General features: G+C 36.5%; 1 protein-coding gene across 4 annotated transcripts in view; it reads right to left on the bottom strand.

Annotated features, from left to right (window-relative positions):
* ARAP2 (ArfGAP with RhoGAP domain, ankyrin repeat and PH domain 2) overlaps positions 1 to 26,669 on the bottom strand; it is a 185,681-nt gene that overhangs the window by 29,497 nt on the left and 129,515 nt on the right. For all 4 annotated transcript variants that reach the window (XM_081812499.1, XM_081812502.1, XM_081812500.1 and 1 more), the window contains exons 26-28: positions 25,088 to 25,162; positions 22,207 to 22,324; positions 12,872 to 13,000 (exon numbers count right to left, since the gene is read on the bottom strand). In XM_081812499.1, coding sequence (XP_081668625.1) covers positions 12,872 to 13,000; positions 22,207 to 22,324; positions 25,088 to 25,162 — 322 coding nt within the window. The remainder of the gene's footprint in view (positions 1 to 12,871; positions 13,001 to 22,206; positions 22,325 to 25,087; positions 25,163 to 26,669) is intronic.

Raw genomic sequence — 26,669 nt, 5'->3', positions numbered from 1 at the left:
AGATTTTATTTATTTATTTGACAGAGAGAGAGAGAGAGATAGCGAGAGCAGGAACAAAAGCAGGGGGAGTGGGAGAGGGAGAAGCAGGCTTCCTGCCAAGCAGGGAGCCCGATGCGGGACTCTATCCCAGGATTCTGGGATCACGACCTGAACCGAAGGCAGAAGCTTAACGACTGAGCCACCCAGGCACCCCCAGACACATTCTTTTAATCAGTGGGGAGTCTGCCTCTCATTCTGTCATACTGTCATACTAAAATAGCTTCTTTATTGGTAGATAGCGACTTTAATTTCTGAAAAACACTGCTAAAATTTGTCTTCTCAATTATTCAATATTCAATTCCACAGAAAAATATTTCAAATGGTATTTTAACAGCTAAATAACTTCTATTTAAATTAAAAATAACTTTTCCAATAAAAAGAAAGAAGATGTATTTTAATACAACTGGAATGTCAAGAAAAAAATAAATATAAATCTATTCACTGATAATCATATTACATCAAATCATTCATTTCTTCATAAAGTACTGAGGGTCTGGTATGCACCTGGTTCTAGTAATATACAATCTTGGAGACAAGTTCAATGTGGGCTGACAAGCAAAACTATATCTGCTGACAGAAGTGAACAATTCAAAAAACAGTTAGTAGGCTTAGTGATTCAGCTGATGTAGAACAGGGAAGTGGAGAAAGGCATTTATAACACTGTTGGTTTAGAAACAGGTAAATCATTTTTTAAAAGTTTAAACTATAACTAAGTTGGGAGATATAGATATTATATATTGCTTAAGCCAAACAAATTCCATTCACACCTTCTAATTATACTTTTTCATTTAGATTTTTGTCCAAATTAATAAACCTTTCAAATTTTACCAATAACCATATTTCCAATGCCTAAGTAAACCATTTGTAGGTCAAAGAGAAAATAGGCTTAGGGGAAAAAATATTGTTGCCGTGTTTGGTTCATACTTGTGTAATTGAGTATATTAGCTAAATCTTGCAGCATAGATTATTAAAGGACTCAGGAGGAAGGCTTCGAGAGAAATATATGTGAAGGAGGAGGGAAGAGTGAAAAGAACTTTGAAATATGAAGTTCTATAACTATCAAGGACATGAAAGACTTTAAAAGCTCTCACAACTAAATTTCTGCCTGATCTCAAAATGTTAAAACATGTAGAAAAATTACCCACTACTTAAAGGACAAAATGAAGCTACATACTTTGGGGTACATCCTATGTGACTCAGCATGTAACAAAATCAGTTGTGAATTAAATGGCTTTCAATAATTCACTTTTCCAAACTTTTCCAGGACTGCTTGGTCCCTCAACTGTGGGGTACCTCACTCTTCTATTTTCAGTCCCTCCCCTTCACCCCAGGCAGAAAGCTTACTAAGGTCCTCTGCTCTATGGGAATCTGGTTCAGTAAAAGGTCATGCCAGATGTGTCCACTCTACCTGCTGTCCAGACCCTGTCCAGGTTTGAATTCAACTCTAGCTTGTCAGAATATAAGCTTTTTTTGCCCTGCACGTCTCTTCTGAGCTGGAGTTCAAATTTCTGCTTCATAACTCTTGAGATTCTGGCCAGAACTCCTGTCTCCCTGCTCTAGGGCTTCTCAATTCCATGAGGTCTTGCTCTCTTCATAGTCCTTCCCAACACAGTGATCTTTCTAGATTTTTTTTTTTTTTTTTAAGGATCCAAACTTCAGAGCTCTAGTATTTCAAATGCCACATAAGCAGTCCTCCTGGCTACATCCTTTGCTATGGTCATTCAGTATACATCGAATCCCTCTGATCCAATCAAAAAGAATGATTTCACATGTCATAGGGTCCATGACATCAATCCTCAGCATGGTGTAAGTTAATAAGCATAGAATACTTCTATGTACTAAGAATGTAAAAAAGAAAACATAGGACACACCCTGTAGCTTTGCTTTTAGTTGAAAAAGAAACCCGCTATAGCATACGATTAATGTACTAAAAGTAGCCGTTAAGTAACTTGGGAAAATCATCTAATTTTTCCCCAAATGTAACAAATCTGAAGATTTAATGCACTCCCCAAAGCACTTAATTCCTTCAGAGAAAGATTCTGGGATGTACCCTAATGGGTAGAATTTCCTTTACTATCTTTGTCTTTCATTCCAATAAAATTCCAGCATACTGTTGTCTCTAGAAAATCATAAATCGCTCTCCCCTTCTTGTTGATTGCTAGGGCAAGGCAGGCACAACTGGAGTTAAAGCATCTTTTGAATTAACAGGGGAGACAAGACAAAAAAATAGTGTTCTTAGTTGTGCTATAATTTTGTTATTAAGTAGAAAAGCCCTTAAAACTCACATGCATGAAGGAAAACAGAATGGCCAAATTTATTTATTTTTTTTTTAAGATTTTTTTATTTATTTATTTATTTGAGACAGAGAGAATGAGAGAGAGCATGAGAGGGAGGAGGGTCAGAGGGAGAAGCAGACCCCCCGCCGAGCAGGGAGCCCGATGCGGGACTCGATCCCGGGACTCCAGGATCATGACCTGAGCCAAAGGCAGTCGCTTAACCAACTGAGCCACCCAGGCGCCCCAACAGAATGGCCAAATTTATTTAAACAGAACAGACTATCATATTACTGGGGCAATGAAAACAACAGAAAGGAGTTTTTCAAAATCATCTGAAAACCTCAAGTTCTTATACAAAAAGAACAATTCCTAACTAGTGGTCCCTAATCCCAATAAAAGAACTGATCTGTAGAGGAGGTGGAAGGGTTCTGGGAAGGAGAGGCAGAGACAGAGAGAGGGGGAGGGAGAAACATAAATCCAGGAATGGTACTTCTAAAATATAAACTCCTCCTTTATCCTCCATGGCAGACAGCTGGCTAGTCAGCCATTGTTCATTAAGAATTTCTCTCTGGGGCTCAATTCCACTTCATTCCCAATGTTATCTTCTAACCCCTGCCTTTTCTACCCACTACCTGGGGATTCCAGGATTCTGTAACTCCATGCACTCTTTTATAACGGGTCCAGCAAATGATTCCAGATTGGTGTTATGGAAATGCTGTTCTAACACGTTAATCCCCTCCCCCAACTCCCTTCAAAGCCATACTTTCCTACTATTAAAAGTCTAAACTCCTTTTCCTGACATTTAAAGGGCTAAATAGGGCGCCTGGGTGGCTCAGTCGTTAAGTGTCTGCCTTCAGCTCAGGTCATGATCCCAGGGTCCTGGGATCGAGCCGCACATCCCACTCCCTGCTCCGTGGGAAGCCTGCTTCTCCCTCTCCCACTCCCCCTGCTTGTGTTCCCTCTCTCTCGCTGTGCTTCTGTCAAATAAATCAAATCTTTAAAAAAAATAAAAAAATAAAGGGCTAAATAAACTGAATTTCTCCTACCCCTCTCTATAAAATATTAAATTAAAATTGGGGCGCCTGGGTGGCTCAGTTGGTTAAGCGACTGCCTTCGGCTCAGGTCATGATCCTGGAGTCCCTGGATGGAGTCCCGCATCGGGCTCCCTGCTCGGCGGGGAGCCTGCTTCTCCCTTTCCCACTCCCCCTGCTTGTGTTCCCTCTCTCGCTGTGTCTTTCTCTGTCAAATAAATAAATAAAATCTTTAAAAAAATATATATATATTCATAATTCAGTTCATCATAATATACTGTTTGGAAGACCAATCCTCATCTCCACGGCATGACTTAAATTGATCACCTTAATAAACTTGAGAGAAACTCCATTCTCCTTGCTTCTATACAAATTCTATCCCCTTCTGTGCCCAACTTATCAACAGAGATTGTTCTAACTATTCTAGTCCATACTTGTTATTTACGTCTTTAAACTTGAAGATATAATTTAGTTCCTGAATACATAAACCATATTTGCTTAATAATTTAGCTCTTAAATACATGATAATTTCATATTTGCTTTTTAAAACAATGTCTGCTGGGGCGCCTGGGTGGCTCAGTCATTAAGCGTCTGCCTTCGGCTCAGGTCATGATCCCAGAGTCCTGGGATCGAGCCCCACATCGGGCTCCCTGCTAGGCGGGGAGTCTGCTTCTCCCTCTCCCACTCCCCCTGCTTGTGTTCCCTCTCTTGCTGTCTCTCTCTCTGTCAAATAAATAAATAAAATCTTTAAAAATAAAAAATAAAAAAAATAAAACAATGTCTGCTTTGGATTTTCCTCCCCAACCTATGTGAGAGCTGACAGTGCACAGTGACTGACAGCATACTTTGGAACTGGGTTTTAATGACAATCGCATCCTACACTCAATCTCAGGCAGTAATCTCTGAATCTCAGTTTCTTCAACTGCAAAATGGGGACACCTACAGTACCCCATGGATTTGGTGTGTAAAGTGCTTAGAACAGTGTTTGGTACAGAGAAGCAGTATGTAACTGCTTGTTTAACAGATGACACACATCATTTTTCTCTATACTAAGTCTGCAGTAAGCAAAAACAGAAAGAACTATACTTCCAAAGTCCTGATGATTTATAGACGGAATTTTTAAGAGTTTATAAAACTAAAATCTGATTTATCCCTGATTTCAGTACAGTAGGTCGGTTAGGACAGAATATATGGACTGGACTTGGAGACATCTTGATTCAAATGCCTGCTCCGCCACTTATAAGCAGGTCACCTTGGGGGAGTTATGTAATGTCTCCATATCCTAATTTCTCCATCTGTAGAAGGCCTAGTTAAGTACTAGTAGACTAACTACGAAGAATAAATGAGATGGTGAATGCAAAGCATTCAACCCACCATCTGGCACAGAGTAAATGCATAGTAACTAAAATGTATTGTTACCTCTTATATTTCTTTTATATATGTTCTGAGCAAGACAAGGGAATTAAAAAAAGGTCTATTTTTCATGATCTCTATGTGTCCCCCCTTTTGCTGGCAAAGATTATTTCTTCAGGGCTGTACATTATCTGAAAAAACTCCTTATTCCATCTCTGCCTGTGAACTGCAAAGGAGACAAATGGGCAGTTTCCAGGAGAGACATCCTCTTGAAAACATGCCACGACCAAGTGATACTGGAAATATTTGTTGCCTAACACCTAAAGATTACTTACAAATTAAAAATTAGGCAAATTTTCCTTTGACATTGATTATACAGAGGATGTATACTCTTTTTTTTTTTTTCTTTTCTGAGTAGACACACAATGTTACATTAGTTTCAGGTTTTAATTTAGTGATTTGACAAGTTTATGCTATATCCACTACAAGTATAGTTACTATTTGTCTCATTACAACACTATTATGATAACACTGACTCTATTCCCTTTGCTATGCCTTTTTTTTTTAAACATTTATTTTAGAGAGAGAGAGAGAGAGAATGAGCGGGAGGGTCAAGGGGAGAGGGAGAGAGAATCCCAAGCAGACTCCATGCTGAGCACGGAGCCTGACTCAGAACTTGATCTCAAGACCCTGAGATCACGACCTGAGCAGAAACCAAGAGTAGGATGCTCAACTGACTGCACCACCTAGGCGCCCCCCACCCCACACTGTGCCTTATAATCCCATGACTATTCATTCTCTAACTGGAAGACTGTACCTCCCAGTCCCCTTTACCATTTTGCTTAATTCCCCCATTCCATCCCCTTCCCTCTGGCAACCACTAGTTCTCTGTATTTATAGGTTTGATTCCATTGTTTATTTGTTTTGTTTTGTTTTTGTTTTTGTTTTTGAAGGACCTAGAGGGTATTATGCTAAGTAAAATAAGTCAGGCTGAGAAAGACAAGTAACCATGTGTGACAAAGAACATGTGTATTTTTTATAATTTGGAGGAAGCAGAATTTTAGATACATGGTACTCACTGTATGACATTCAGTCAAAGTGCATTTCAGTAAAATTTAGTTCTACAACTGAGTAGAAACCAAACTGGTAATAGCTGCTGGAAAGTAATCTATTTCTTAGGAAAAGCCAAGTATGTCCCCTGACTTATTCCCAGTCTATTTTCCTTTATGCTAGTTGTACTGAAGAAGTAATGCTTAATAGAACTAGTAGGCAATTGACATTCTTCTACAATTAGAGTCTCCATAAATAATAAAATTATAAATATAATTACTATTGAAGGACTGACTAGAAAAGTGCCAGAAACTCCATGCTGTTTTACTGACAGTGTAGCCAATTACAGAAAGTAGAAACTACTTTTCTATTCTGTTTTTACTGTTACACTGAATTATAATAAACTTTTAGAAATAAAATTTAGCATAGTAAATGATATTTTTTATATTAAATCACCATGTTGTTTTTAAGCATATTACTCTTAATAAACACATAGGTAACACTTTAGACTTTCCAAAGTGTTCATATATCTTATCTCATGTGATTCTCATGCAACTTTTTTTTAAAAGATTTTTTTTTTAAAGTACTTTCTACACCTAATGTGGGGCTTGAACTTATATCCTTGAGATCAAGAGCTGCATGCTCTATTGACTGAGCCTGCTAGGTGTCCCCCATGAAACTTTCTAAAGTAGGAAGTATAGGTAATATGATCTCATTTTATAAATGAGAAAACTGTGGCTCACAAAGGTTTTGCGACAAGGTTAAAAATTACAATTCAGGTCTCTTAACATGTAACATAGAATTCTGTTTTCTATGATGAGACACTTCCAAGTAATGGTCATTATTATCATGATCACCACCACCATCATTACCACAATAATAAATTTTCCAGTGCCTTTCTTGGCTTTGTGCACCATTTTACATTGTTAAACATACTTTTTCCTAAAACTTACTCCTTTGATGATTCCATGACATTGCTCTGTCCTTCTTTTCTGGCAACCTTTCTAATTGTTCCTTCATACACAGGGCCTCTTTTGATACATCTGTGCCTTAATGCTGATAATTTTATGCTCAGTTCTCTAATGTCTTACTTTAACACTACAAATGCATGATGTTATATTTTCCAAAGACTAAAACCATGCTCCAAATAATGTGCTCCATAGTGATGGGTACATAGATCCCTTCTAGACAATATACCCTTGAACACCTGACAACTAAAACTCAAGACATCCAAAACTGAATTCAGTGACCCCACCCCTATATCATCCCAACCAGCAACCCCTTCTATTTTCCCTATCCTAATCTCTCACAAAGCATTTATTTTTATTTTTTTTTAAAGATTTTATTTATTTGACAGAGAGCGAGAGAGGGAACACAAGCAGGGGGAGTGGGAGAGGGAGAGCCTACTGCGGGGCTTGATCCCAGGACCCCGGGATCATGACCTGAGCTGAAGGCAGACACAACCAACGGAGCCACCCAGGCGCCCATCTCACAAAGCATTTAAATCAAGAAAAAGGAGGACTATATCCTGCTTTCTCAATAATGCTACGATGCTAATTTCCTTTGGAAAGCATTCCCTAACTATCCAGATAAAAGCTGAGTTTGCCCTGCTGGGATCTTCTGTCAGTACTTGACCACTAACGAGGTGTTTTGTTCATTTATATTTTGAAAAGTTTATTCAATGTGTACTTTCAGTGAGTAAAAGAATAAGACATAGTCCTGTTACAAAGGATTACCCATATAAGAAAAACTAAATAAGAAATGATATTTTGTTGAATGAGAGACATCCAGTGTTGTAAGAGATGTCAATGATCAACTAACTGAACCACTTTTCTGTGCCTAAAAGCTCTCCATAAACTTCCTGGCCTACTGCAGTCATGTACTGCATGCTGTTTGTAGCCTTGGAATTTAATTTAAATAGAATTCATATATTTAGATTTTCTGTTCCTTGTGGGGAAAGATAATGCTTAACAATCCTTTAAATTTTCCACAGTAGATGCCTGGTAGATTCCTAATAGGAACTTACCAGTTGGTTTTCTCACTACAGAATTATAATATTAAAAGAAGTCGGAACATTCATGCTTCATAGTGAATATCAAAGACTCATCAATTTCCAAGAGGATACTTCCATTTGATGTGGACTAGGCTTACCTTCAATGTTTATATACATTTGGATTTAAAAGATTTGATGGGGAGTGGAAAGTGAATTATTTCAGCTAGACTATGATTTATGGACTCGTACTACTTTCGCTGGAATTTTCTTTTATTTTCCTAAGTCAGTTCATAGTGGATGGTTCAGCTTTCCAGGTCTGTATTTGCCAGAGGCAGTTGCATTTTGAACTATTCTATTCTAATGCAAATTTAATTCCAAAGCATCTGTCATATGCAGCAATCTAAATTTAGAAACCCACAGGGATCTGCATTTGAGTTACATCTTATATCTTAAAAGTATTTCTTCTCCATTGAGATCATTAAAACTTGACTACAATGTATCACATTCTATTGGGATAATTTTAAAGATCCTTAATGCTTAAAACAAGACTTTAGCAACATAAAATTATTTATTCTGGAGACTTAGAGAAGGTATTCATTTATGGTTTACTTGTGATAGAGATGCTGAAGCTTAACTCAATACAAGAGATAATGATAACAAAAGACAGTCTAATGAGATTAGCTACGACAATGTCTAAATGGCAATTTAAATGAAGTTTTATTCTCCTTATCGTAATGTCTCAGTCATAATCCATGGGGTAGAAAAGAAATTTGAGGACTATTATCTTTCTTTTCAAGTTAGTTAACTCCTCATTACAATAATGGCAATGGGATAAAATGTTTCCAAGAAATAAAATGCTGCTTTTGAAGAACACACAATTGATTTCTAAGTAGAGGCAACAGAAAATTTATTTACTCTCATATACTTTTATAAAAGGAAAGTATACTACCTCATTACCTCAAATGAATGAGCAGAAATTAAGTGTTGGATGATTCTAAAATCCACTATTTGTGATGTCAATCACAAATGAGAAATCACAAGTGAGAAAATTAAGGAAATGAAAACCCCTAAACTACCTGAAACCCTTAAACTTATTATTTGATAAAATTTTTGATTTAGCAAGTAGGTGTTGAAAACGTAATGTAAAACAAAAGTATGTGCTTGTAATTTGTTATATACATCAGAAAAACTCTCATACAATTAATGAAATGCAAGTCATGTATATACTCAAACACAGACACACAGACATATATATACACATATATATTTGTATATGTAGATACAGGAATAGAGGTAGGAACAGGTAGGCAGATAGTAAAATCTGTGGCAACTAGACCTCAAGTATGGAAAGACATAGGTTGTACTATTTTATATCTTAACAAAATGTTAAAACATTAGCTATTTGTTACTGAGAAAAAAATGTGGCTGCAACCAACTACCCTTGTTTCAAAATCTGCTAATTTCCACTTGGTCCCCAGGTTAGAATAAGAAAATCTTAAGAAAGAAAAAGAAATCCTTCACATTGTTCTTTTTCTGCCATGCGGAGCAATGTATTTCTGAGATGACTCCAGTTTTCCTGCTAACAAATTGACAGAGAAATCACATTTGATTTACTTCCATTACTTTCCTTTTAGATCCCAATTTTAAGGAGCAGTGGATGTAATGAACAGAGCAGTAATTCTGGAGTCGGTGGTCACTGTGATTGATTTAGGAGACATTCGCCAAGACAGAGACAAAGTAGACTGAATATCTAACCAACCTAAAATCTACCACCAAATATACCCAATAAGAAGTATTTATAAACTCCAGGTTGCTGCAAGATACAATTATAGCGGGAAAAAATCATGACATAAGAAATTGATTTAAAAAATAAACAACAGGCCGGAGTTGCTTTAAAATGACAATCCTAAATTCACACAGACACAGAACAAACCATAATGAAAGAGATTATTTTGCTTTGACAATCTAAATATAAATCAAGCTCTAATTAAAAACATTTATAAAAATTTTATTGGCTAGAAGATAAAAAAATGTTTTTAAAATATTTACTGCATCAGTACTCCTATTTTTGACCAAAAATACATAACTAATATGAAATGGTCCAATTAATCTATCTGCTGATGGTATTACTCTAACACCTGATCTTCCCCCCCACCCCCCATGCAAACAGAAATCATTTCCTGGTAGAAAGAACTACAGACACTATAATAACAAGTTGGATACTGGTTCGGCAAACTGAGGCCGGGCCAGTACAGGGGACAGGCATGTTTTATGGCTCCCATCCCATGAGAGGAACGAAGGAGATGTGAGAGTAACACAAAAGTTTGCTGACATTTTACCCTAGAGAATGTGTCATCCAAATCCCTGATCCTATCATTTGAGCCTGCTTTCCACTGCATGGGCTCTCCAGGTTTTTATGCAGATGTTCTGTCTACACCTTATGGAAGCCTGATGCTTTCACACCAGAAGGACACACTCCTAACCCCACAGAGAGGATGCACAGGAATATGTGAAGCATCATGGCAACACCTAATCTTCTGACCCAGTTGCAGACAGAGCCAAGGCACTTGTCACTCTACCATTCCTTTGTGTCTTTAAACAACCTCAACGATTCTACTCTGATGTGACTGCTCTCAACCAGCTCAATGTGTACCAGCTCAATGTTGTTGTTTTTTTTTTCTTTAAAGATCAGCACCTAATGGTATCCTTGCATTGATTATCCCTCACCCCCACCTGCACAAAATTTCTTTTATATCACAGCCTTTTAAGATCTTATTCTTGTCTGTTTTTATTCATCTAGCCAATCCACTAGCATTCAAACAAGGGCTAAGGTATTATGCCTAGGTATGGGTTTCAAGTATTTTGCAACATGGTAAAATAGAGACATTTTAGAAGAATACTGGAAAAAAGGAAAAGGAAAATTCTCACCAGAAAAATAAAAATAAAAATGTACCTGAAAAGATGATTTTCTAAAAGAAAAGAAACCAGGAGAACCTATTATATATACGTATTTCATAATGTTGACAGGACTTGGTTCATAAGCTCGATACTTTTTCTTCATCTCAATGTCAACGTGAAAGAGAATTTAAGAGCTAGAACAGATTTCATAGATTATCTAAATGGGAGATTCTCAACATGGGCACCACTGACATTTTGAGCCAAATAATTCTTTGTGAAGAGCTGTCCTCTGTTTTGTAGGATGACTAGCAGCATCTCCGGTCTCTACTCACTAAACACCAGAAACACCACTATATCTAGTTGTGAGTCAAGAAATATCTACAGACACTGCCAAATGTCCCCTGGGGAACAAAAGTGAACCCACCTGAGAACCACTGCTTTACATCATGTCATATCTGTAGGACTAGAGAAAATTTCTGCTGCAATCCTGAAGAGGTGTAGGTATGTGGTCAAAAACATACGCAGTTATAATAAAGGAATTTAAAATAAAATAATGGTTTCTAAAAGGCTAAATTTCTCCAGCAAGAAGAATATACCTGTTCTGTTTATTTATATGCCTGTAAGATCAGAATGACACAGAAGTTGTTACACTGTTTGCCTTTTGTCGAAATGCTTTCAGGTAAGTAAATGATATAAAGGACAGATATATAAGATACAAAGGACACGTGATGGACTGAATGTTTGTGTCCCCCCAAACTCATACATTGAAACCCTACCTCCTGGTGTGATGGTATTAGGAGGTGGGGCCTTTAGGAAGGGAATTAGGGTTAGATGAGTTCAGCGCGTGGAGCGCTCATGATAGGACTAGTGTCCTACTAAGAGTCACAACAGAAAAAAAAAAAAAAAAAAAAGAGTCACAACAGAGCTTGCTTCCCCTTTCTTTGCTCTCCACTCTGTGAGGAGACAAGAAGAAAGAAGTCTGCAACCTGAGGAAGGCTCTCACCAGAACTCAACCATGCTAGCATCTTCGTCTCAGACTTCCAGCCTCCAGACCATGAGAAATAAATTTCTGCTGTTTATAAGCCACCCAGTCTATCGTAGCTCTATAGCTGCCTGAACAGACTAGGACATGATCATGAAGTCGGAAACATATCAGATTAGTTGTGGTACAACTAAGAACTTATGATCTATGGCTATTGGCTGGAGAGCCTGAAATCCTTCTAAGCAGGTTTATAGCATTTAAGAGCTGTACATATATATAAAATTAGAAGACAGACCAATCTGTTCTCAAATCCAATATTTAGAAACTGTATGATCTGGGGCAAACTACTTCATTTCTCTGCACTTCTCTTTCCCCATTTGGAAATTTCAAATGACAATATAATGCACTAGGAAATTTAAAAAACTTTAAATGAGCTCTGTTAGGTACAGAGCTCAGTTAATGATATGTGATTAATAAACAGTAACAGTTATTATGAATATCAATTGTAAAAGTAGTAAATTTTCTTATAGAACTTAAATCCTTTGCTTTCGGGGTTGGTTTATGTAGAGTACCAGCAGAAAATCTTTTTTCTAATTTGTCAGTAAATGACAACAGGACAGAAGAATCAGTTTGAAAATAAAAGTTGTCTGATAGCTCACAAGGGTTCTCAGACTGGCTGGCATGTTTCCCTTGTGCTTGCTAACCTATTTAACCTTCCATGTGTACATGTCTTCTCCCAACTGGATGGCAAGTATCCTTATTGGAAGTATATCATTTGCACTTCCTTTTTTTTTTTTTTTTGGCCAATATCACCCCCAAAATAAATGGGAATTACAGCAAGTACTCAGTCTCAGAGCTTGTATAAGTGGCACTTCTTGAGTGCCCAGAGAACTTTCAAATGGAAACATAATTCAGGAAGAAGAATCACCATCTATCTAAAAATTAGAAAAACACATTAAGTATTGCAAAAGTCCTTTTAAAAATATAAACGATTCATTACAAAAACCTTAACCTGGGACTCTCAAATTAGCCAACTATTAGCAGAGTGCTACTCTCCAGGAAAATCTGCATCTGGCACTTGGGACTTCTGTCTAGATAGTCTTCTTCCAATCCTACAATACTGTGTCAAGTGGATTCTGTATTCAGCTTCCCATTTTTTACATTATCAAATAATACTTATGCCATAATAACTATCCTTTAGCCACTTGAATTTTCAATTGTAGTTGCAATGTGAAATAACAATACCTACCATTATAGTGTTTAATTGTATCAATGGTTAAGAATCTCTTCACCACAAGATAAGCAGAGCCAGGTTCAGCTAATGAACTCCACCGAAGCACCTGTTCCAATACATTTTCTGTGTAGTGAAGAGGGCGTTCTGCAAAGAATAACACCAAATCAAATTGAAAAAAAAAATTATCAGTTTTTATACATTTTAAAAAATCCTTTAAAAAAGATCTGTATGCAACAAAAAATATAACCATATCTTATGTTATACAGTAACAACGCTAGGACTACACAGAAGAGACCCTAACACCTAGAACACCTTTGGGCATATCATAAAATTTACTATATAAATGAATCTGTGCAGGGACATTTGTTACTCAGCTTTTGGAAAAAAAAAAAAAATTCAGAAGTGCTATCCTTCAGATAAAATCTCAAAAATAATGCTACCCTTTTGTAAAAGAAACCAGTTTCTTATCCCATCTTCTTCTTAATTCATATAACATTCTGGTTTGCTTATAGAAAGCTATTTGCATTTGCAAGTAATTAATTGTAAAAGGACTAGCAAAGTTAATTTTGTTTAGTAGTAAGTAATAACCTTTGTTTATCCCAACATGATTAGCATGTTATAATTTCTGATCAATACCAGTGAACAATTTATAGCTGATAATATCATAATTAACATAAATTATAAAATATGCCTTCAACAGAGAATGGATGAAAATAATCATAAAATACTACTAAGTCATTTATGTCTATTAGTGAAAATATCAATCAGAATTATGTGGCAATATTATACAGTAACTGTTGATACAATAGTCCAAAAGTAAGAAGTTAATGACATCTTACAGATTTCTTCTTGATATATACCCATCCATATGTTTTGTTTTGGGCAATCATATATTTAAATATATCACAAATTTTTAGCATAGAGTTAAAAAAAACTGGTTTTTACAATTATAATCAAAGCTTCATAGAAAGTTTTTTCCTGATCAAAACATGACAATCAGTTAATAAAATGTTACAACAGAAAACATATGCTCGGAAAAAAGGAAACTGAAACCTTTTCACAGTACCCTGAAAATGGCATAATTGAAACAGCAAGAACATCAGCTTTTACATAAAGATGCTGATGCAGCTTTTTCAGGATCATTGCCATGTATAAGTCAATTCAACTCTTTCATCCCTTCCTAAATACAAAGTGCACAGCATTCTGGATTTTCATTTTCAGTTGAAGTAAGAATGCTAATGACAAACAAGAAAGAGCATGTCAAGAGTATCACACAGGAACCATGATATTTTAATTGATGATAAAATCAAAAGTAAAATGACCAAATATATCACATCCTCCTTAATACTGATCTCCCCTGCTATGACCACAGCATTCCAGAACTTACCAATAATCTCAGGTCCACAGAAGAAGAAAACAAATTTTTCTGCTTCCAGTGTAAAGAACCAGATTTTTGCTTACTGTTCAGTATAAGGAAATACAGTTCTGCATTCTATGCTCACTGGAGCAATCCTACTCACTATGATGATGGCAATTACCAAAAAAGAAAAAAGAAAGAAAGAAAACCCACAAAAAACAACAAAAAAATGAGCGACTAAGCCATACATCTTTAAGGCAAATCTACCTCTTATTTATAAATATATCCTTTGTACACAGCAGACTGCTAAGTACATAATAAACATTCAATAAACACTCAAGGAATGAAGTATCTCATGAATTTCTATGGTGGACTATAATTAACAGAAAATATTTGTAAATGAATCAGCAGACAAAATTCTTTGTAAATTCAGACAAAATCTGTGCTTTATCAATTCCATTTTTCTTCAAGTAATTTTTTAAAAATATTTGAGCAAGAAAGAGAGAGAGGGAGAGAGAGCAAGCACGAGCCGGGGGGAGGGGCAGAGGGAGAGGGAGAAGCAGGCTGCTCCCCGCTGAGCAGGGAGCCCAATGTGGGGCTCAATCCCAGGACCCTGAGATCATGACCTGAGCTGAAGGCAGATGCTTAACCAACTGAGCCACCCAGGCACCCCTCCTCTTCAAGTTATTTTCTAAAGGTTTGATGAAAATTATAATTTCCCATAAATTGCCAAAGTTATAAATTCAATTTTTGATTACTCCATAAATGGCTGTCTTCTATTAGTGGAGGTTATAATTAGAATTAACTGTAGTTAAAAAAAAAAAAAAAAAAAAAAAAAAAACTAGTAATAGAATGAGCACTCTTTTTACATTTGACATTACCTAATCCTTGGTTCCACTACTTGCAATCTCTGGGATACAACTGTTACCATTAACAGTTGCCATTTCTGAAATAACTATGTATCAGACATTATACATACTGAATACTTTGCATCTGTTATCACTTTTAATCTACACAGCACTCTTCATTAGGTATCATTCATATTTTACATGTAAAGGAACCCAAGGATCAGAGCTGACTTGCCTAAAGTCAAACCCTAGCTGGTTCAAGGGAAGAACAAAGATTTGAACCTCAAATCTATCTTACTTTCAAGCCCAATATTTTTAAATGCCACACTTAAGTCTTACTTTGGGCAACTATGTAAACTCCATAATGATTTTCTCACATGTAATTTGGGGAAAAAAGCATCAAATTGCTAAGATTTTTTTGAGGACCAAACAAGGTAACAAAAGTGAAAAGAAGGTCAGTTCATACTTCCCCCTTCCCTTGCCTATCATTGTGAGAAGATGATAAGGAAATAATACTTTGTTTCAACATCCTGCACTTAACGAAACTGATGAGCCCACAGTTGGCTTGGAAGTGAGAATTGTATTCCTAACCGGAAAACAGTATCTGGACTGAAATAAAAGCTCCCTCTTCTTTATTACAAGATTAAATTGGTAATGAGACATCTCAGTATCAGAACATTGGTATTAAAGAGGGTCACTATTACAAGTAGATACTACAGTGACAGATCTAAAGTGTTCTTAGTTATACTGAAATCACAGTATTACTGACACCATAGATACAGAAGTAAATACAGATTTGCAAAAAAATTTGTCAAGTATGTTTTTCTCATCAGTATCACAGTATGAAATACTTTAGGAGAATGAAAATCCTGAAGATCCAAGTTCCTGTATAAAAGTAAGAGCTGAAACATGGGATGAAAAGTATTTATTAGACTATCAAATGCTACATTTATAAAATGGCATTAAAATCTACCTTAAGAGATAATAGGCAGGGAAAACTGAGACATCAAACATTGCCGGAATATAAATTCCTACAAATAAACAAGTTTTTATTTATAGTTCCATTTGCAAACCATCTGTCATGATAGATTATATGGTATGCACGTCATCTGGCATTAGGGCATTACTAGAAATAAATAACTCAGTTGCATACTATCTATAGCATAAAAATTGCTGAAAATTCAGTGTAGTTATTTGAGAAGAAAAGGTTACGGAGGTGGTTATTTAGCTAGGTAAATCACATTATCAGTATCTTAAAATCAGGGTCACAGAATAAACCTGGCCTCCTTTGTTAAAGAGAGAACTATCCATTTTGCACTCCAAATGTTAGAATGAATGGGATGTCAGATACTTTGTCTTCATTAGTTCATCTTGATTGCACTCCAAATAACGGGTGTTATCCTTAAATTTCTGGCAGTAGTGACACAGGATTTCCTGAAACAATGATGATTCCCTCAATAGTTAAATTCTTAGTCCGAAACTAAGAGCTGTGCAAGTTTTTCTCTGTCCTGTCCACAATCAGAGGGTGAAAGCACTTTCTGTGTCATCAGGAGAGAGGCTGGAAAGAATCTTGATTAAATAAATTAACAGATCTGGGGCACCTAGGTGGCTCAGTCGGTTAAGCAGTTGCCTGAGGCTCAGGTCATGATCCCAGAGGCCCCCTATAGGGCTCCCTGCTCAGTGGGGAGTCTGCTTCTCCCTCTTCCTCTGCCCCTGCTCCTGTGTCCTCTCTCTCTCACTCACTCTCTCTCTCAAATAAATAAAATCTTAAAAAAGAAAATGAACAGATCTTTCATATCACATTAACTATAAGGAAGAAACAAGAAAACGCTTTGTTACGATATTGCTTTAGAGAATGTAACTGCTTCACAAACTTGAACCTCTCAGTGAAGAAGTCTACTTAAATTAGGCCGCCTGGGTGGTTATTTATTTACTTTTTTCCAGCATGTAAAGGCCCTGAGGATATGGGACTACATCTGCAGAGGAGAGCTTCAGTTTTAAGATGAAGCATTAAAATAAGAGCATACTTGAGAAGGTTAGCTCTTCATGAAGGTGATACCTTCTCCTAAGGTGGGTTTCAGCTTGTCTTAGTGATTGGCAGCAGTGGGTTAAGGATGTTTGGCATCTTTCAAAGAATGAGACAAAGAATGACTTTTCTTTATCCAGTACAAATTTCAAATGTCCCATTAGACATTCACTTAGAGGAAAAACCAGTTTATAAATTAACTGAGCCTAGAATCTAACTCAGGTTTACATATATATTCTCAAAATATTTATATGGTTTTAATATGACATATTTTTCCATCAATTTGACTACCAGATAAGCAAAACAAGATTACTCTTTGTATGTCAGAATCTAATCCCCAATGTGATGGTATTAGTAGGTAGGGCCTTCTGGAGGTCATGTGCACAGAGCCCTCATGAATGGGATTAGTACCCTTTTAAAATAAATGAGACCCCAAAGAGCTCCCTTCCACCATGTGAGAACACAGGGAGAAGACAGCCCTCTATGAAGCCCGAAGCAGGCTCTCACCAGACACTGAATCTACTGGCACCTTGATCTTGTGAAACTTCCCAGCCTCCAGAACTGTGAAAAATAATTTCTATTATTTATAAGCCCCCAGTCTACAGAAGGGTTAGAGCAGCCCAAATGGATTAAGACACTTTCACCAATGACAGTAACGATGCTCATGATACATGAGTCACAAATGGACATGCTTCAGTCTGCATCTGCAGTTGTCATATCCATGGTAATTCCATCTATAGGTTTAAGAATCTATTTTCAGGGGTGCCGGGGTGGCTCAGTCATTGGGGGTCTGCCTTCGGCTCAGGTCATGATCCCAGGGTCCTGGGACTGAGCCCCACATCGTGCTCCCTGCTCCTCGGGAAGCCTGCTTCTCCCTCTCCCACTCCCCCTGCTTGTGTTCCTTCTCTCACTGTGTCTCTGTCAAATAAATAAATAAAATCTTTAAAAAAAAAAAAAAAAGAATCTATTTTCAGGGACGCCTGGGTGGCTCAGTTGGTTAAGCGTCTGCCTTCGGCTCAGGTCATGATCCCAGCATCCTGGGATGGAGTCCCACCATCGGGCTCCTTGCTCAGCAGGTAGCCTGCTTCTACCTCTGCCCGCCGCTGCCCATGCTTGTGCTTGCTCTCTCTCTCTCTGACAAATAAATAAAATCTTCAAAAAAAAAAAAAAATCTATTTTCATTATCCTCAACCATCTAGGACTGTCTGAGCATTTATACAATATATATTTGCTTCTTATTTTTATATAATTAGGTAATAATAATTTTTTTAAATGTAAGTATAATAGATTATCTATTATCTATAGAAGAGTAAAAGGAACATTACAAAATATTATAAAAAGGGGCAGTGGATAGGATAGGGTAGAAAACTATTGCTTTAAAATTTACTGACACCTAAAATAAAATCCAGCACTTCTGATTCACTTACTTACCTATTTACCTATTTATTTTTGGTTACTTTGTTACTTGGGGGGATTTATCTTTACATTTGAAAAAGCAGCAATTCCCCCGCTGACATTCTTCCTATCAACTTACAGTCTTGTGACTACCAACGCCTTCACTTTTATCTTCTTTTTATATTTCACTTTAGCCTCCCTGCATGTTACTAGAAATAAAGCTTTTAACATTTCAGAAGGTCAGGTGGAACACAGGTTCCCATCTGCTTCAGTAAGCCAGCACAGTCCCAGGCCCCTCTGCTGCTTTCCCAGCCCTGCTCCCTCAGAAGCAGTAAAAATGATCTTAGCTTTCTCTTCCAGAGAATTCTACTTAAAGAGTTGACCAAATGTTAAAACCATGCCAAATCTGAATTCTTAACTCCATCAAATGTCTTTTTTCTTGGTGTACATGGGGTGTTCCTTTGATTATATATTTAGATATTTGCAAATCCAAACGACTTGAGGTCTCCTAAGTCTTTTTATATTCTCATCAAAACTTTTTTTTCTGTTATTTGGAGAAAAGGAACCAAGGGGGGAAAAAAAAAAAAAAAACAATCCAATCTTACCATTTGTGAAGTACTAATTGTCATATTCAAGTTGATACTCATTTTCAGAGTAAGCATCCCTTCATTTTCCAAGAGAAATCTAGTAACTGTTTCCAGATATATGGCAATCTCTCTTCTAGCTATATATAATTCCTACCTATCCTCATTCATTCTGCTTGCTCCTCTCAGTCAGGAGCACCAATGCCCACAGGCACAAAGCTCCAGCGATGTGACACAGAGATATTCTTTGATTCAATCCTCGAGAGAATAAGAGTAGTGGGGAGAGGATACCTACATCAGATCCATGATTCATGATTTTGCTGTGGATCTCCTAATAAAAACAACAAAAACAGAAGCATATAGGAAACAATCAGCTGTCTAAGAGCTAACCAGGGCCTTGAGATCTCCTAGTGATTGCTAATCTGTAAGCAGAAATCACTTCTCATGTACCTTCCACATTTTGATACATCTGATCCAAAGAGCAACAGTCCAAGTCACTCGAGTTCAGAATGTATCTATTTTTTGTCCCACCACAGTTAACAAGATACTTGTAGGGTATGTTCCACATCAATGCATTCTACTAGAGGTAGTGACAGGTATAAAGGTCTAAAAAACATGGTAAATGTCCTAAAAAAACATATGGTCTAGGACAGAGCCACATATATATACATTACTATTCTACAAGTAGATAATATGCAGTATTATAGATCAATAAACAAGTAATCAGGAAAAGCTCCCTGAGAAGAGCTATGTTCATCTAAACATCAAGGAAGAAAGATTAGTTGAACTGGATCTTGAAGGATAGGCAATGAGGAAATAATAAAAGGGTTTTAAATGGTGGAACAATATGATCTTATTTGTAATTCAGAAAGATACAGTTATCTTTTACTCACAAATATGACGAAGCTAGTAACCCACCCCCTTTTCTTAAAATGAAACAACAAAAATCAAAAGACTGCACCATCCATATACCTACAGTAATGCAAAAATTGTGCTTCACTTATTCAGTAGATTTTAATTGTCTGGAAACTATGTCCAAGGCACTATGCCAGATACTTGATATAGAAAAAAGAAAGTAACCCCCCTTCCTTCCAAGGAGCTCTCAAGAGATGAATATAAATCCATGTGATAGGCACTATAAGATAAGACAAAGTGCAAAGAACCCTTAGTATGTGTTTTAAAGGAGGTCAGCTGGTGGGCCAGACGGGGGAGAGTAAAGATGCACTGGGAAAACACCAGCTCATGCAGGTTAGGCAAGCACAAAGAAGGAAGGGATTATCTATAAAGAACATGTAAAATAAGAAAAGATGGCAAAGGAGCTTGGGTCAGCAGAAACCTACCACTTAGGGGATAGACAGAAGAAGAATTGACAAATGAGATAAAACAATTAGAGAGCCAGGAGGAGCATCCACACAGTGTCAAAAACAGAGTGAAGACCTTCAAAAGGAAAGGGAATGCTCATTAACAATAAACTCTACAGAAAGGACAAGTAAAGCCTGAAGCAAATAAACTGGACTTGGAAGCTGGGGGTGGGGGGCGGAACGGGGGGTCATACTGATCACCTGCTAGACCACTTCCTGTAAATGGGGTGATTGAGTATGGGGAGACACAGTGTGAACCAACATCAAAGCATGGGAGTCATGTACTCTTGACAATGAATATTAAAAAAAAAATTACTTTTGAATACAAATTAGATTTTTTTTATGTTATGTTAATCACCATACATTACATCATTAGTTTCTGATGTAGTGTTCCATGATTCATTGTTTGCATATAACACCCAGTGCTACATTCAATACGTGCCCTCTTTAATACCCATCACCAGGCTAACCCATCCTCCCACCCCCCTTCCCCTCTAGAACCCTCAGTTTGTTTCTGAGTCCATTGTCTCTCATGGTTCCTCTCCCCCTCCAATTTCCCCACCTTCATTTTTCCCTTCCTACTATCTTCTTTTTTTTAACATATAATGTATTATTTGTTTCAGGGGTACAGGTCTGTGATTCAACAGTCTTACACAATTCACAGCACTCACCATAGCACATACCCTCCCCAATGTCTATCACCCAGCCACCTCATCCCTCCCATACCCCACCACTCCAGCAACCCTCAGTTTGTTTCCTGAAATCTTGCCATTTGCAACGGCGTGGATGGAACTGGAGGGTATTATGCTGAGCGAAATAAGTCAATCAGAGAAAGACATGTATTATATGATCTCACTGATATGAGGAATTCTTAATCTCAGGAAACAAATTAGATTTTTAAAGAATCATGCACAATAAAAAGAAAGAAATGAAAACATCAAGATGAACTAATGAAAGACAAAGTATCTGACATCCCATTCATTCTAACATTGACTGCAACACTGCTAATAATACACGATGGGGTATTTCAACGTTGAATTTTAATTTTTATCTTGAGCTTGCAGTTGGCAAGATTTTACTTTTGGCAGTTTGACAACTATACTTGAAAGGGTCCAAGACCTTAGTAGGTATCAGCTAGACAGATGGTCAAGGTACAAAGACTTTCTGCATCTTTTTTTTTTTTTTTTTTTTTTTTTTTTCCTAGAGGTCTTTACAACCAAATGGTGTCATTAGAATGTAAAGCTTATTTAGCATTTGACTACTGGAATAGTCAAGGTGTTTTAAAAGCTCTCTTCATCTTTCTGCCTCTGAGATAAAAGATGACAAGATATCTGATCCACTCCACTAAAGACAGAGGACAGGGAAAAAGCTAAAAATAAGAGTCCACTAGGCTTAAAACAAATTGTTTTTTAAAATAATAATCTTTTAAATCAACACTCTTTGTTTTTGTTAAAAGAGTAGTATATAGCAATGAGGTGGGTGGCCATATGGTTACAAATCAAACTGCATGTCCTTATAAACAAAGGCCTATTTCATAAAGCAGCAACATAGATGCCTAATGCTTTGCACTATATTTTTATAGTCAATAATTATTGAGATGAGTAAAATCATAGGAGGTCAACCTCAAGTGGCAATAACATATTAACACAGGCACTGAGGTAGAAGGGAATTCAAAATGAGATGTTAATATTTAAAAAACATGTTTTAATGACTTGTCACAAAAATAGTACTTCTTCACACTATAAGGAATTTAAGAATCCTAGCATGAAAATCACTTACCCAGCTCTTCATTTTCAATGACTTCAAATGTGGCCCAAATATCACCTTTCGTAGGAATTATATTTTTTATTGCTAATATATCATTAGTTAATTCCTCTGCTTCCATCACAGGAGATATCTATAAGAGAGGCAAAATTTCTTCAGAATGTATGTCAGACACAGAAGTCGCCTAATGACAGGGCCAATAGTGCTCACCCCATCCACCAACTTATGATGCTCCAAGTTTCTTACTTAGTATGTTTACCTAGCTTCTCTAAGCACACAGGAAAAACAGCCTGTTCCGAACTTCTCCGTAAAATGTAATGTGAGTGCAAAAAGATATTACAAAATAGACATAATCAGGAGTATTTTTTTTCTCACTTAGTGAGCAATTAGATCACTCAAGGAGGGAAGAAGGGACTAGTCATACACAGAAAGACCGTCACCAGACAGTGAATCCAATGGTGTTCCAGGACTAAACATGTTCACTCATCAGTTCAATAATCAGGAGTTCAAAGTGGTTTGGCTTATTCAGTCTGGGCCCTGAATTATACACCGTCGGCTGCTGTCTACCATGCCAAAAAGCCCCAGGGTTTTAGTGGTCTGTGGTGTGCTCTGCTGTGCCAAGCGACAGACGGTGGAACATCAAAGCATGCTGGAGCCAGGATTTCAGGGCAGAGGGCAGAGTCTGCAGTGCCAGCTCCACAAGAGTCCCAAAGCCTCAGGCTATGACATAAGCACACCATCTTCTTCAGGGACTTTTGGGGTTTTTGATTGGTTTCTTCTTGTTTTTGTTTTTGCCAATCTTAAATGCATACTGGACAAAAGCAAGCTGGCTTTTTTCAATATGAATTTAGTTATAACGTTAAACAAACAGAAGATGTTTTAAACATTAGGATACTGCAACTGCAACCTAGTTTGCACTTTTTCAGTAACAGTATGTACCCATTTAAAAATTTCTTCAAAAAGGAATGTGCTCATTACCATTTCTCCTGTCCAGTACATAAGCATATCACACATATGTAACATAAAACACACTGTTACAGGTAACTCCTACGGTTCATCTTCTGTACTTTGTGGAATGTATAGCTTTCTTCGGGAATATATGAATGATACAATAAAGTCCACTGGTTTTTATTTTTAAAATCCCAACTAAATATAATCTTAAAAGAATAAAAAACCTCACTATCTGGGAAAACTGGAAAACTTTAAGCAATAGAAACATTAGATGAATCATTTCAATAATGCTGCTCACACCTCAATGGCTTTAACATTTTTTAAGAAGCATATCCTTTCTTAAAATAATAAATTAATGAGAAACCAAACTGTGAAGGAGTCAGCCGGGAGTGCCTCAAGTTGACACAGGAACTGGAACTCCATTCCTTGTCCCCAAAGACTCCCAAGGACAGGGAACCCCCAGAACTACTAGAACTACACAAAGCATGCTTTGGAAATCATTACTCCAAGGAATATACAAATCAGTATGATGATCATCAGGTTAGGAATATGATGATCAAGGAATGTGTTCTGGCCTTAATACTTTTAATTCCCAGTTTGTATTCATGTAAACTTGAGACATTACTTGCTTCACCTATCTCCTGGGGCTGAGGTAACGACCAGCTGAAATAAATATAACTGAAGAGTTTTCTAAAGTCTCAAGCATGAAACAAATGTTAATGATTATTTTTACATAGTTTTTGTTATGTTTTTAAAGAGAATTTGGAGTTGTTATAGGTGAAACTGGGCAGTCCTTTATGTGCATATACTTAAAATAAGAATTTCGGTCTATTGTAATAACTTGTGTTACGGTCTTATCGATAAGATAAAATTAAAAGGAGCTGCTAAACAGTTTGTGTGTAGGTGGAGCTAAGTCATGTGCTTTGAATTGAATACCTCTTCTAGCATTAACGATGAACTTGTGCTGATTATCTGTACTACTTCCTTGTGTCCCCTATTATCAACATACCACAAGCAATATAAGAAATTTGATGTGGCCAAGGAGTGGCAAGACTCCTGCCTCTTTAGCAACTTATGACTGTAGTAGTTCACGCCATGTTCTAAGTGAGTTGACCAGTGCCACAGAGACACAATACGTAATCATTAAAAAATATAATGAGTGATTACAATATATTGAACAAAACTAAAGTCCAGAAATATATAAGACTCTATTTAAACCTTGGACTTTAGATGGCAGAATGTCTTCCTCATACAGAGAATGTAGTCTTAACCGAGTAGGAAACTGAATTATCACCGTTACCCTCCCTAAGGCAGACGGGATACAGAATATGGCAGCACAAGGACACTTTTAATTCAGAAAAAAAAAAAGATTCGTATTCTCAAAAAAGAGGAGTTGTCCAATATTCAAATAAATTGGAAGATAGGAAGTTAGTCCAGAATACAAGAGTGGAAGACTATTAATAAATAATAAAAATAATATAGGACTAGTAGTATTGATTATTTATTAGACACTTACGTGCCAAGCAATTTACTGTTTTAGAAGCAGTATCCTATTGAGGACTCACATCAATGATATGATGTAAATACTCTAATTATCCTCATTTTACAGGTGAGATGACTGCAATTCAGAGTAAGTTAACTTGCCTAATGTTAAGATGCTATGAAGGGGAGAAACAAGTATTTGAGGTCAGGTTATTTTCTAGAACCTACAGAAAATCCTAACCATAACCTAAAGCATCTAAGATGTTCTCTTTCCAAATGACTAAAACATGGAATTCCTGGAGGATTTTGGAATAAAAAGTCAATCCTATCAATCAGTCATTGTTTGAATGAGACAGGTAAAATAAAATATAAGAAATAATGGAGAATTCAAGATATAGGAATTAATGCATATTAATACTGGCAACTTCCAAAAGTACTCTTTACATCCATCTTTAGGACTCACCCGAATTATAATACTGCAGTCAGGTTCCTTCCTTTCTACATACACTTCGATTAACAAATCTCCAGCCTGGGAAACCTAGAAAGGGGCAGATGTGAAAACAACAAAGTATGACACTTAAGACACAAAGTCCTAGCCCTATTTCTAAATATTTCATAATAGTGAAATCAGCCTGTCAATAGCATGATGATACACATTTTCCAGATGCGGTTGACAAGGAATCTACACAAATGATGTAATCCCAGTGTAATTTTTTTTTTTCATCTCTTAACCAAGAGTTTAATGTCCTGAATATTCTTGGTAAAATAATGAATCTGGCTACAATGGGAACAGGCTGACGTCAACAAGAGAAGTCAGAAGAGCCATCACCATGAATAGGACAAACAAAATGAGAAGTGCAAATGATCCATATGTAATTGTGCTCTAAGCTACAGTGTGGGTATAATACCATTATTTAAAAGGGAAAAAAGGTGTTGCTAAATTTTCAAAGAGATATATCAAAAATTGAAATTTGAGGATAAATTAGGTTGGAGCTATACTAGAACTAGAGAAAATATATTTAGCAAAGAAAAAAAAGTGAAGTGCTAGAATAAGGTAGATGACAAAGAGAAGCTTTTATTTTAATTATTGTCAGCCAACCATGTAGTGTTCCAATATCTGGGTCACTATTATATCCCAGGAGACATATTAAGTGAAGAAGAGACAATCCAGAAAATAAAAACCATAAGATATCACTATGTAGATCGACAATATAATGTGGAAAAGGGTAATGAAAAACCAAAGGAATCCATGAAAAATATTTTGAGTAGCTTTTTTCAGAAATTGCCTTAAGTTATGTAACCACTTAGAAATAGTATCTCTCAATTTAAAAAAAAATGATATTGGAGAAACAATCATTCTGAAGTTAAATTTGACTAAAAATAAAACCTGATGAAGAAATTAGTGAGGAAAACATTAAAAAGGAACTTTGAGGAAGTGTTCTTAATTATTCTGGCACTACAGACTTAGAAAACCTTATTTCCAATTTTTCTTCCTCACTTTCAAAACTACACAAAAATTCGAGGGAAGAAACGATACAGTTGACATTTCTACTTTTCACTGTGTTTGCATAAACAACTCTCCAGGAAGGACACATTTTAAAAATTAAAAACGCAAACACAAAGGACTCAGAGAAGCCAAAACAAGAATAGCTAAGAAATTCAAACAGGGATAAGACACGGAGGCTGTCAGAAAAATACGCTATAGCAGAGTTTTCAATGGATTAGAGAAAAACGCACGTGAAATAACAGGTTTCTCCAAAGTCGTCTACTTTTCTGGTCCAGTTACTCTATTTTATAGACAATTCTTTTCCTCTACTTAGTGACTTATACTTAATTAAAAAGCAGCCAAGACTCATTATTGTAATATGAATATAAAAGATAAAAATGCAAAAGGACACTCATACTTGATCTAATAACAACATAGGTAATGCTGCCAAAGATTATCCCTTGGGCTCATACAACCCTTTATTTCATGACTGAAACTCCCCAGAAAGCAGTAATTCAAGTAATTCAATTCAACTCAATGAGTCAGATTTTTTAGTGTT

This window comes from Leptonychotes weddellii, chromosome 2 (assembly GCF_054177405.1).
Source record: "Leptonychotes weddellii isolate Sample4059 chromosome 2, ASM5417740v2, whole genome shotgun sequence".
NCBI classification, from domain to species: domain Eukaryota; kingdom Metazoa; phylum Chordata; class Mammalia; order Carnivora; family Phocidae; genus Leptonychotes; species Leptonychotes weddellii.
This window is presented reverse-complemented; position numbering and strand designations above follow the sequence as displayed.